Source organism: Cyrtonyx montezumae, unplaced genomic scaffold (genome assembly GCF_038088225.1).
Source record: "Cyrtonyx montezumae isolate F1298 unplaced genomic scaffold, pur_monq_1.0 scaffold_19, whole genome shotgun sequence".
NCBI lineage: Eukaryota > Metazoa > Chordata > Aves > Galliformes > Odontophoridae > Cyrtonyx > Cyrtonyx montezumae.
In genome coordinates, this window is record NW_027071925.1 from 7,049,051 (window position 1) to 7,061,769 (window position 12,719).

At 41.8% G+C, this 12,719-nt stretch overlaps 1 protein-coding gene across 1 annotated transcript in view; it reads left to right on the forward strand.

The window, feature by feature from the left end:
• The window catches only part of PITPNC1 (phosphatidylinositol transfer protein cytoplasmic 1), a 62,661-nt gene that overhangs the window by 31,321 nt on the left and 18,621 nt on the right, over nt 1–12,719 (forward strand). Inside the window, exon 5 of the mRNA XM_065735427.1 lies at nt 9,756–9,827. Coding sequence (XP_065591499.1) covers nt 9,756–9,827 — 72 coding nt within the window. The remainder of the gene's footprint in view (nt 1–9,755; nt 9,828–12,719) is intronic.

The following is a 12,719-nucleotide window of genomic DNA, read 5'->3' on the forward strand; positions in this document are numbered from 1 at the left end:
CAAACTGGTTCCTTCTTAATACAATTAATATGTAATGCATTCAACAGTAGAACTGTTTGTTTAAGAAATGAAACGTTACATTTGAACTTTTCCCTATAAATTATTGACCTTATTTTTTAGCATTTGGAATAATTTGGTATATTTTTGTTCAGTAACTCTAACATAGAAAAGCTTCTGTAAAACAAGGCAAGGCTTTTAAAGTTCCAGTTATTACTTCAAGATATGAGAACATACTTTGTTTTATTTATTGTTTTATTAACTTATAAAATGCTCATCTCTGGTATGGTATCTGGGAAAATGTACAGTCTGTAGACAAAATTAAGAATAAACTGGGCCTGATGCCCAGAAGAGAAACAGCTATTCTCTCTAGCAGAGCTGAGGCAAAATATAGCACATAAATCATGAGAAAAATTGTTCTAAATGTATTGACCTCAGTTCTCAACAGCCTTTGGAAGATGAGGAGGAGATGGTGAGGAAATTCCAGGTGAAAAGAAGCTTCAGAAACTGCTGCCTTGACTGAGATTGAGTTTCTGGTTAGGGATAAAATATAATCCATTTGTTTTTGTTAACTCTGCAGTGTTTGAAGTGTTTGTGCAATGTTTTAAAACCTGTAAAGAATAAAGAGAGGAGAAAGATTTTTTTGGTGTGATAAATGTGAAGGAGACAAAATAAAGGGATTTGAAGGCTTAGCTCTGAAAGCTGGAGGCTTCAGGTTTTAAATGTGGTGGATAGGTTTGAAAACTTGTGTGGATGAACTGGATACGTCAGCGTGTGCTTTATAGGTGTAGGTTGCTCCAAAAGTAATGCCTCCTGTGTGTTTCCATGAAAACTACAACAAAGAGTGCAATAACACCGTTTGATAGAGCAAATGCTTACTATGAAACACTGTTTTCCAAAGAGACCACTCCACCACCATTAGCTGATTGAGATGCTCATCTTGTGGTGTGACAGGCGTGCATGGCCATTGTCTTCCATGTCACTGTCCCCTCACTGCATGCATCCACTGCTTGTTCTCCATCAGCATTCAGCAAGTGCTGATGAATGTCAGTGGGTGCCATTTTTTCCACATGGAGGACTTTGGTTCCACCCCTTTGCTTCATACTTCGTACATGCTACCATGTCAGAAGTCATTGTGTCAGACGTCCCTCTGCTGCAGTCTGCCACATGGCAATAGCACATAACAGAATATTGTGGAAAGGTTTTTCCTGTACTGCCATCCCACCCACATCTGCCCGTGATGTTGTGGACCAATGTAGTAGAATAGGAGGCATTACTTTTGGAGCAGCACTTGCATTTATTACATATTCTGCTTTGTTTCACATGTAAAATTTGTTAATCATAAGAAACCCACATGTACCATGAGGGATAATAGCAAGAAAGGGACAGACTCTCAGCTGTTTTTGTCAGAAGATGCCTTCAGTGAGGCCTATCATGGTTTACAGTAATTAAATGATTAAACCTTTGATAGCAGGCTTCGTCTTGCCCTGGGAAGATGACATGCTCTGTCACATAGATGTCTGTTGCTCTGTTGTGTACTTTTTTTCTTTAACTGAAAGAGATGGGTAGGAATGATGGAAGCAGACAAACTCGTGTCTGAATTTGAAATGCAGCGCATTGTCGAAACCAAAGAGCAGTGTCATTCTCAAAGAATTCATATCAGGGAGTGATCTTTTCCTAATCTGATGAGACAACAGCTGGAGCACGTACCAGGGAAGATGTGTAGAAGAGATCCAGCTGAAGAGGTGTTTCAAGAGCAGAGTTGAATAGTCTTCAAAAGAAAAATGAAGTTGGTCTATGAATGCAGAAGGTAGGAAGAGCAGCCCCGCCGTGACAGTGTAACTGCCTGTGGGAATTCCCCAGTTCCCATAATTACAGCGGTGCAAGGAAATAAAACTAAAAATATTGGGATGAGATTAAGGAAACTGCATTTCAGTCAGAAATATAAAGCTGGTCGACTATGGGATGGTATTCAAGGGAAAATAGAGAAAGTGTCTTTGCCTCAAACTGTTGACTGTGGAACAGAAATGTTAAATATACCACTGGGAATAATTGCAATACTTGCCTAGAATATTTATCTAAATCTGTGTCTGTATTTATTAGAGAATTCTGAAAGAAAGCATTAACCAGCACCAATCTTCCACAGAAACGTAAGGCAGCTTGGAAACCCTTCCTTCTATAGATACAACGTTCCCTCCAGAGGGTCTGCGGGACAGCAGGAGAATTAAACTGAGCCTCAGTTCAAGGAAAGCTGGTTGTGAAGATGCACCAACGGTTGTACAAATACAGCATGCCTGTACCAAGGTGCACACGCTGCTAGAAAGCAAAATCCCACCAATCTTGAGGGCTCAGTAGTGTTGTTTCAGTGTGCATTGGAAGAGGATGTGAGTGGCACACTGAAGCTTGCTGAAGGGCTTAAGCTCTATGAGAAATGGGGTTCAAATACTTAACAAGAATGCAGTGCTTCAATACAGACTGATCTGTTTGGCCTGTGAAATAGTACAGGGTTCAGAAGTATGACCTTCTCAAGGACCTGAAGTTGCAAGGTCTCATGGAAAAAAAAAAAGCTCAGTGAGCACTGAGAATGATTTCTGAAATACTGTTCTCTGGAATGGCAGTGTGAAAAATCAGGAGTGATTGGATGCATGACAACAGGAATGGGAGTTAGTGTTTGACAGGTTTCCACTCTAAAATCTGGGTCTCGTTTTAATGGCATCCACTTCAAAGAATGGTGTCTGTTCCACAGCCAATCTCTAAATCTGACAGCAAGCAGCAAGGTCTGACTGCCTGGTCGGCAGTTGGGTCTTGGCAGCTGTATTAATAGCATGTAATGTAAATGACATTCTAAAGATAATGAGCTTCACAGAATGACTGTAGAAGTGATGCTGTCTGTTGTGCAATATGTGAAATATTGTAATGCCAGGAAAGCGTTTCAGAATGTATACCATGCTGTTTGTGGAGGAGGATCTCATTAAACTGCAGTACAAAAGACTTGTTATCAGGAAGGTGAGACATGGGTTATGTCCCAAGAAATGCTGCATCAAGCCTTGAGCTAATCCTTGCAAGCTTCCTGCTGCTATTGAAGGAGGAGGAAGTAGGAAAAAATGCTTTTGAAGCTGAAGCCAAAGGAATTCATCCAGATTTGAATGAATTTAGAGAATGAGATAGTGCCTTCTCGATCAGATGGTTGTTACAGTGGCCGGGGCATTGCTTAAGGACTGTTAAGTGAGAAAGTCTATTTTTTGTCTGTCTCTTAAGCTTCCATTTAAGTTGCTCCAGTTCTGATCTTGCAATTAGGGACCTGGTGAGACAGCTTGCTAAAACAAATGTTTAATTTTTACTTACAAGGTCTGTTAATGTTGTAATTAAGCTGATGGTAGGCTTATAAATTTGGGATGCTGCATTTGAGGTAAGCTGGAAGGAAGCCCTGTAGAAGTAACTCCTGGGGACTGTGAGTGACAGCAAATGTTTCCCTGGCTGCTGCTGAGTGCCTGCTGTCAAGCTGTACATGCTTTAGGGAATGGGTGTTTCCTGCTGCTGGCTTGTAGGAAGAAATCCTTTGCTAGTTCCAGGCTGGAACCTTTTCCACTTGGAAGATGGAGGAAATATGCCCTGCAGTTCCCAACACAACAAAACCTTTGTGTGCCAATTTGTTGCAGCATTTATAAATATATATTTTTTTACAGATGTGTGAAATACTGTTTTTAGGTACGTGAAGAATGATTCTGGGGAGATGCTTACTCCTCTCTGAGGTTGTCCAGCTAGATTAGAAGTAATTACTGAGAAAGAAAACTTGTCTGTATTGCAAACCAGATGAGAGAGGATTGCATAGAGCCATGTTTCAGAACCTCAGGATATTGTTCAACAATAAGCAGCACAGATGTATTTCACCTCTTCAAGTGACAGTTGAGATTCTGGACAAAGAGAGGAAGGGGAGAAGAGAGAAAAAAAATACATAATCTGACAACTCTTGGTATCACATTTATAGGTGTATTAAGCAGGATGGCAATTTCAGATGGCGTGTTTTGCTCTCTGCATGGAGGAGGGGACTTCTTTCAACATGCCAGTGGTTCAAATTGAGTTAAGAATTGGACATATATTAAGAATATGTATGAAAAACAGTTATGGAACAGAAAACAGGAGACAGTAATTCCTTTGATGATTTATCAAAGTGACATTAATTCTACAGCAGATAACTGAGGCAGATGTAATCATTTCATCTGCTACGTGTCAAGGCCCCAGAGTGATAGTTGTTAAATGTTCCATTATTGACCTGCTGTTTTCTGATTACTTTGAGAACAGGCATGTTATGTGCTTCACTTAGCTGCCAGTTTATCCATGAAGTAAATTAGCTGGAAGGAATGTTTTTGTAATTGTTAGGTTTATAATCAAATGACTTGAGAAGGAAAAAAAAAAGTCAGATGTTTGCAGTGCTCACTGCAGTGAATTTGTAGGGTTTTATTCTCTGCCTTCTCTGTATCTGATTACCACTGCTTGAAATCCAAACGCAGCACGTCAGTCTTGTCCTCAGTGCACAACCTTTTCTCCAGCAGAGTGCAAGAAGGGTCTGCATTAAAGTTGCATCGAGGTCTGTACTGGAGCCTCATACAGTGTTATTATCCGAGTTCCTTCCCCGACTCTCCGCTCCCTTCATCCCAAAATGTGGAAGACAGGCTCAGAATTGGTGCTTTTATTCTGATAAAACACAGATTTGGTTCCTTGAGAGGTTATGGCAAAGAGAAGGACTGCTGCAGTATTTGTAAGAATCGAATAATAGAAAACACCAAACCTGTATACTTATTTAATGGCTTCATCCCTTTCAGTCACCCCATTCTTTACAGAATAAATCTGCTTAGGGCAGTTCTCTTTTTCCACCTCTGGTTCACCATAAAGCAATCCACACTGCTCTCTCACAGCACTGCCATTTTCACTTGCACACAGTTTCTCACTTGCACTCTCCCTCCATGAACAGGTTCCTGTTGCTGTGTGTCAGAGAGGGAGGCAGGAACAGGGATAGGTGCTGTGTTTCAGTGCTTGGAGGCAGCTTGTCAGTTAACTGGTTCTTCAGGTTCTTATATGTAATGCAAACAAAGTGTGATTTTCTTTCTTAGCTTGTTTGAACTCCCTTCGCTTGTGTAAGTTCCCGTAACTCAACTTTGCTTCCTTGGAGCTGTTTCTTTTTGGTGGCTTGGCTGTTTTGTTTGTTTTTGCAGTGTTCCTACGTCTTCCTCTCAGCCATACCTTCTCCATTCTTTTCCACCATGTGTTTATCTTGTTGCACAGAATCTCTCACTGGTCTCAGCTGCCAGGTTCTGCCATCACCCTGCCCAGTCCTTTTCTTCTGCTCCAACTTTGCCATCCCAACCAGTGCCAGCTTCTGTAAGAAGCAACCTGCTCAAACAGCAGCTCTGTGCTCGCATGCAGTGCTGTCCCAGAGTGTTTTGGAGGCAGTCAGTATTGTGGACTCCATTGGTTTTTCTCAGGAGGTGCTGACTCCCAAAACAGTGCCCTGCATTTCTGAGTTCAAAGCAGTGGTAATTCCAAGTCACTGTATTGAAATGGAAGCTAACATTGCCTGGCTGGTCTCACCTCCTTATAGCACTTACTGTTTTCTCTAGCTCTAAACTTCAGACTGTCCTGGGGGTCCCAATGTGTGGTGCCATTGTGTGTTCTGAGGTAATGCACAATCATATAAAAAATAATAATGATTGACCTGAAACGTGAGGGGAGATCGGAGTGTCAGCAGTCAGATGGACGTCTGCTTAAAAAGGAGAAGAAGAAAAATAGCTTCCAGGGATTGTGGCTTCATATTCATGAGGAGCAGGAGTGAGGTGCAGCAGTGAGAGATCTAGCAGTTCTTTGAATGTTTGACAGAGAGAAACCCACTGGAAGGAGAAACTGAAGCTAAAAGTGGTGCTGGTGAAATCACACTTACCCATACAGAACGGGTTAGGGAAGGCAAAGAAACAGCTCTGTTACCTTCTGTGCAGCATCCACTGGGAATCACAGCAACTCCTTCAGCCACCTCGGGTGTAGTTACTGTGCAAAGCTTATTTTTACAATCTTTCTACATAAAAAGATTGTAAAACACCATATGTGCTTGACTGTCTCTTTAAGACTTTGGCAAGTGTTTTGGCATCCTTAGGTTCTACCCTGTTCTCCTAAGTGTTTCTTATTGCTATGGTAACACTAATCAATCACCATGCTAAAAATAGGCCTTTCGTTTTTCAGGCTATCTGCGGTGAGTTGAAAATCCAACTGCAGAATGTGCTCAGTCGTGCTGCTTCCATGTCACTTTATTTTGGTCTGGAAATACCCCTGCTCGTGCACGGTGCTTGGTTTCAGACCCACAGGTGTTTTGCTGGTTGCTCTCTTGAGATTAATTCTCTCCTGGCCCTCTCAAAAAGGATGCTGAGTGCAGGGAGCCAAACAGTAGCAGCACAGAGGGAAGAAAGCACTTGAAGTATTCTTTGGTTTTGCTTGGGGTTCTCATGTTTTGTTTTTCATGTCCCAGGCACATCTGAGGAAACCTGGAGGTGATGGCAGGGGCACCTCCTTAGCAAGGGTTAACTGAAGGAGCCTTACCCTGCTGCTCCAAAGGCACTGGGGCTGTTCTATAGACATCAAATGTAATTTTAAATTGAAGATTAACTTTTGCCACTGTTTGTTTTTTTGTGTGTTTTTTTTTTTTCCAAAGAGGATCCTGGCAGGCTGTAGAGATACTGAGACGGAGGCGTCGAAGCGATGCCGTGCGCAGTGCTCTGCGTGGATGGCAGCACAGGGAGAGATGTGCTGAAAGGTTTCTTACCTCTGTGCCCTCCCAAGTTGGATTCGAACTGTTGCATAACACTGAATCCCTGCCCGAGTACATATGCAGCCACTCAAGTAGAAAAAAAAATGTACTTCTTGCATGAGTAATAAAAATCTTTTGAACGATGCATAAACAGTTTTGTGGTTCTGCCGGAGCCCTCTGCCAATTAGTCAGAGTGCAGCTGATGAATCATGAGACACAGTCTGTGAAACGTTGAAAAATTTGGACCCTGCTAAATGTTCCTGAAGCTGCCGGGCCCCCCGCAGCTGCTGGAGCAGTGGTTGCCAGCCAGCTCCGCAGAGCTGTGTTGGCAATCCAGTTCTTTTGTTGAATTTTAGCTTCCATTTGGAGGTAAATTCATGTCACCATCTGTAATCTCAAATTAGATTGTTGCAGTCCCCACCTTTTCACTAAATCAACAGTGAGGATGGCTTTTGATAGCTTGATGCAAAAACCATTTTCTGCTTTTGAATGAGGTGGCTCGAGGTGAGCGGCACTCAGGAGTTCTTGCACAGAAGTCTCAAGATCCTTGGTGTTTTCCTGACATCTCTTGTCTGAAATGCCAGAACAGAAGGTTGTTTTTAGCAGTCTGGATTCGGAGTTGCAGGGAATAGCACCTGAGTTCAGGCAGTGCTCTGCTGAACTGCTCCAGGCAGCTCAACACCGCCCGGAGCTCAGTCTGTAGTGCGGCTGCATTTCTGAGCGCCGTGGTCTGACTCATTGCTGGTGAACTGCACAGGGGTAGAAAGTAGCAGATATTCAGCAGGTAGGTGTCAGTGGTTTTGTTATTTTCAGTCCACGTTCTGCTGCCCACCTCCAGCAGCAGTTGACGTTTTCAGCCCTCCACGTTCTCCTGTGTGCAGGGGAACAGCTGGAGCGTCCTTCTGTACTTTGAGAACGTGAATCATCCGAGCGGCGCTGAACGTTTCAGGTCGTGATGGCATCTGAGTCTGCTGGGCCATATCTCCATAGCAAGACATTTATAGCTTTTTGCTCACTCTGAGAGCATTTGACTGTAGAATTCTTGTCATCACTCACTTTTATTCGCCTCTTCTTCCAGCTGACATTAATATAACTCAAGGCTCTTCATTCTTCCTTTTTTGTTGTATTTTTTCTTCTTTGGTCAGTTTGTTGATAAACTTCTTTCCACAGAGTGCCTGCTGTTTGCTGAGGCATTTGCTTGTTGCTGTCTGTCAGCTCAGGAGCATCATACTGAGATAGATGGTTCAGAGAATATCTGCAATTTCTCTGTGTGAGTTAGTTTGTATTACAAGATCCCCAGGTCTGTCAGAGTGCTTATAAATACTGTATACCTTCAGCTGGCATTTTCTGAGGCATCAATCTTTAATTGCCCACAAGATGTGGGTAACAAAGAACCAGCTCATCTGACACAGAACTTGCCCCATCTTGCACTCTACATGCTGGTGATTTTTTAATGTTTTATTTTTGTCACTCAGTGCTCAAGCTGCATAGCTGAGAGCTGGCCACAGCTCAGGGTGGATCAAAACTCGTAAGGTGCAAAATCTTTACTATAAGGGGGAAATATTCATATGATATTTGATGAAGAGAAACGGTGCAGTGTCATCTGCAGCAGCGACGTGTGGCATGGGAATATCTCGTTATGTTAATGGAGGGGCAGCCTGACCAGCAGCCTTCCTCCAGAATGAGTCTGCTCTCTGCACAGCCCCTGACACCAGAACCCTGCTCTGGCAACACTCTCGTTTCTTTGCACCAAGGATGTGCTTATGAATACTTTTGCGGTCAAAAGAAAATTGAACCATTACTTTTGAGATGAGATCCACAGAATGGGGAATGTATTTTCTCTAGTCTCAAAGGAAGCAGCTTTTCATTTTAATTTTGTTGCACTGCAGATTGTCTTCTGAATCTCCTCCTTCCTTACTCATCAGCCCATCCCTTAGAAGAATTCTGCAGAATTTATCAAGTCCAAACTTGGACCAGGAGCAGTGTGAACTGAGGCATCGTGATGTCCTCGTTGTGTAATCTGTGTGCACGACACATGAAATAGTCATTGTCTTTGCAGAGACATTCTGCCATAGGGTATTACTGATGCATTATAGCAGGAGCTAGCACCTCAGTTTTGCTGGCAGTTATTGCAAGGCTTGATGACTAACATAAAGATGCTGTAAAACTGACATTCTTTGGAGTCTTTGAGGTGTCGACTCTATCTGCCTCTCTGAAAAGTTGATTTGAAAGAACTGTGAAGTGATAAAGAAAAGATTTGAAATGTTTTCTCCTCTAGAATTATGTTGCCTGCTATTGATAATCTAACTAAGTGCAGCCATCCACAGAAAAATGTGTTCCCATATATAATGCAGAAATATTACCTTTGATTAAAAAAAACCAAACATTTTGCATTCTTAATTCTATTGCATTACTCTCTAAATATTATATTGGGTTTTAGTATAAAGGATTTTCCATGGCAGCTCATAATCCATCTTAATTGAATTAATAGAAAATTATACTAAAATTTATTTCCCACTAAAAATGAAAAAACCCAAAGCCTTGCATGTCAGAGCACTGTGACTGTGCAGAACCTGCAGCTGATGAAAAGGCCTTGGGATGTTTTGCATGGGGGACAGAGCGCTGAGTTGCTCTTGAGGTGACAGAGTACTGCTCGTGTGGCATTCAGGACACTTGTGCTCCTGTGTATAGTGAGCATGAATACTATAGTAGTGAGGTATTCCAGAGAGCTCATACTGATTTATTTATGCGCTCATTGCAGTGTTCTACTTTCTGATATAACCTTTGCATCCCTCCAGAATCATAAAATGCTTCAGTGTTTTGTGTAAGTTTGACATTTTTTCTTGAAGTAACATGGAAAAAAACCTACAAGAAAGCTGTTACCAACCAGGATGTTCTGAATGTGTCAGCTGATGGAACGCAGCTTATTTTTCACCATGTCAAACACGTTTTTCTTTTGTTACAGTGTTCATTTTTGCCTAAATTCTCCATTCACATAGAGACAAAGTATGAGGACAACAAAGGAAGCAATGACAGCGTAAGTAGGATGACTTTTGCAAAATTGGATGTAATTCTTTTAGGTGATCATGGTCCATCTCTGGGTATTTCTGCTGGAGAAAGAGGCCTTCAGGTTTGTATCTTCACACCTGCCTGGATACGCTGTTGGTGAGCAGCTTGTCGGCTCGGGAGGCAGTGACCCACAGCAGCACGAGACCAAAGGTTCATGCACACCGCCTCCTTTGTGTACCTCGTGTTCTACTTGTATTTTTCTAAGTACAATGTGATTTACGTATGTGACTTTAGCATCTTGATGACAAAGGTCATCAAGTCCAGCTTTCCAACCTTACCAGGTGTAACCACAAGCTAAAGCATCTTATGAAGGATGTTACCCAGCTGCCTCTGGCACACTGTCAGGCATGGGGGACTCGACCTCCTTGCTATTGAGTTTGGCCCGGTTTTTGAGCAACCTCACAATAAATATATATATTTTTTCTGAGTACCTGGTCTGCCCCTACTTTGAATTATAGTTTGAATAACATTTTGGCATACAGAAGCTTTCCCAGTGATAACACAACAGATGAGCCACCAGATACCAACAACTTGCAGTCACTGCTAGCCTAGGCCAGGTTGAGATCAGCGTGAGGGAGAGAGAAAAGAAAAAGAAATGTGTTATATTACAAATTATATGAGCTTTACTTTATGCAATTTGTGCACTTTCTAATCTCCACTTCTGCTTTTTGGCAGCACTTTAATGCAAAGCAATCCCACACCTTTTTTTTCTGGAGGGTGTAGATTACTGTTCTGGTACATGGTAATATCAGCACTGAGAAGACACGTTCTGTACTGATGCCTGACAGGAAGAGCTGAAGCTGTTTAACCACTGAAGTTTCAGATTTTTTTCCAGTGTGTCAGTTTTGTAGCTAAAATACTATGAATCAAGTCCTGAGTAGTCCCAACCAGCGAATTTAAGACGAAAATTGCACAGAAATAGGATGCTCAGATCATGTAAATGAAAGAATATCTGTTCTTTGAATCCAGCTCTCAAAAGGTAATTGTTACTGAGGTACCAGTGAAGTAATGTTAAATCACATTTATGACCTGAGTCACAGCCTAGGCAAATACCCACTAAGATGAGCCACTTTAATTGATCTTTACTTGAAGTGAGGTGGAGGAAAAAGTATGAGAACTGTATTCCAGCCCTTATTTCCATGACTTTGTAATGCCCATAGTTATGTTATGCACTGGTGTGAACACCACAAACCAATCTACATAAGATTTGTGTATTTTTCTGTTGATCCAGTGACATTTATCTGCCTCCAGCTGAGAAGGTTTGTAAACATGGAGAGACCTGGCTGGGCTCCTTGGAGCCCATGGGCTTAAGAAGATGTAGTGTGCATCTCTCCTTCATATCAGACAAGTTTAGATGAGATTTCACTGTGTCTGACCTGTCAGAAAGCAACAGGGAAACTCAGCATCCATTTCCATAGATACACTGTGGGTTTTTGTATTGCAACAGTCAATCTTGGCTGATGAACAAAGAATCAAAACAATACATCTATAAATCTTGCAGTTGCAATGAAAATGTAATGAATGAACTTTAATAATAAGGGTAATGTGTGTCTGATTTCTACTAAACTGTTTCTAGGGGTTTCTGATCATACAGATCTTTTAAATCTTTGAACTCTGACTAATTCTTCATTTCCATGGTATCTAATAAAGTAGGTATTGATTGCAGAAAGCAATAATTAGGTATAAGGATAGTAAAGCTAATTACATTGATTAGTAGTACGAAGTAATACAAATGTTCTCAGTTTCCTGTTGTATTTGGGAGGCTATGATATTATTATTTCATTTAATATGCTGCATTGTCTGGTAAGATTCTACCTAATTACTGTGGTATATCTTGATGCAAGTGCCCTCCTGATTTTTCTTCCCAGCTATCTTCAGAGAAGAAGCCAGGGGAAGATGGTGCCTGCTTTGTAACTCGATTTTTCTGTCTTAAATGTTGACATCATTTTAAGCTATTTTCTGAGTTCTTAAAGCACCATCACTGTGATCAGTTACATTTTACACAAATATGAATGTTGCCAAAAAGAGCAGTGGACAGCAACACCCTTTCCTTAGATACAACATCAGTGTCTGCATGACGAGTCTGTAGTTGATGGTGAGGTGAAGGAGGTGCTCCCCAAGCAGATCACTGAAGCACAGAGACATTCCCATTCTGTGATGGCTGCAGAAGGTCCGTTATGTTTGTGTTTCTTTCATAACACAGTTATTTCTGCTGATACTTGGGCAATGCATTTTACCATCTGACAGTGTCTGAGGGAAGGGAGAAAGTACAGTTTGTAGGAATTATCCCATCCTTGTCAATAAGGGTGAAACTGGCAGCACCTTGCCCTTTGTAGCGTGAGATTCTGCTCTGAGAGGTGGAATGGATGGCTCTTTATCATTAGAAAACAACACGCAAGATCTTAAGACAGTAGAGTCCTCCTGTTGTTGAAAAGGAGATGATGTGTATTAGCAAGAATAACATTCTTAGGGGTAATAATTCTGTGGAGTAAAGATTTTGAGGTAGAGTTGTTCTTCAGAATGACAGTGTGTGAGCATCAATGGCTCATGATCCTGGAAGTTTCTCAGTAGTGCTGATAAAGTCATCAGAGTTACAGCAATAATTCTGTGCTGATCAACAGAAAAATAGATTATCCATTTGCTTTTTGCCTTGCAAAGACAGGCATTGGTATTGCATGTCTCAGGTGAAAACAAGGGGCAGTCCTGCACTCCATATAGTTGAAAATGGACAGGAGCATCACCCAGCACATTGCTGGCTGGAGCGTGCTGCAGCCAGCTCCCCAGCAGCTGGTATCACCCGCTGGGTGCTCCCTGTGCACTGCAGTGCCATCATTCACACTTACAAAATCTCTTCTTGACA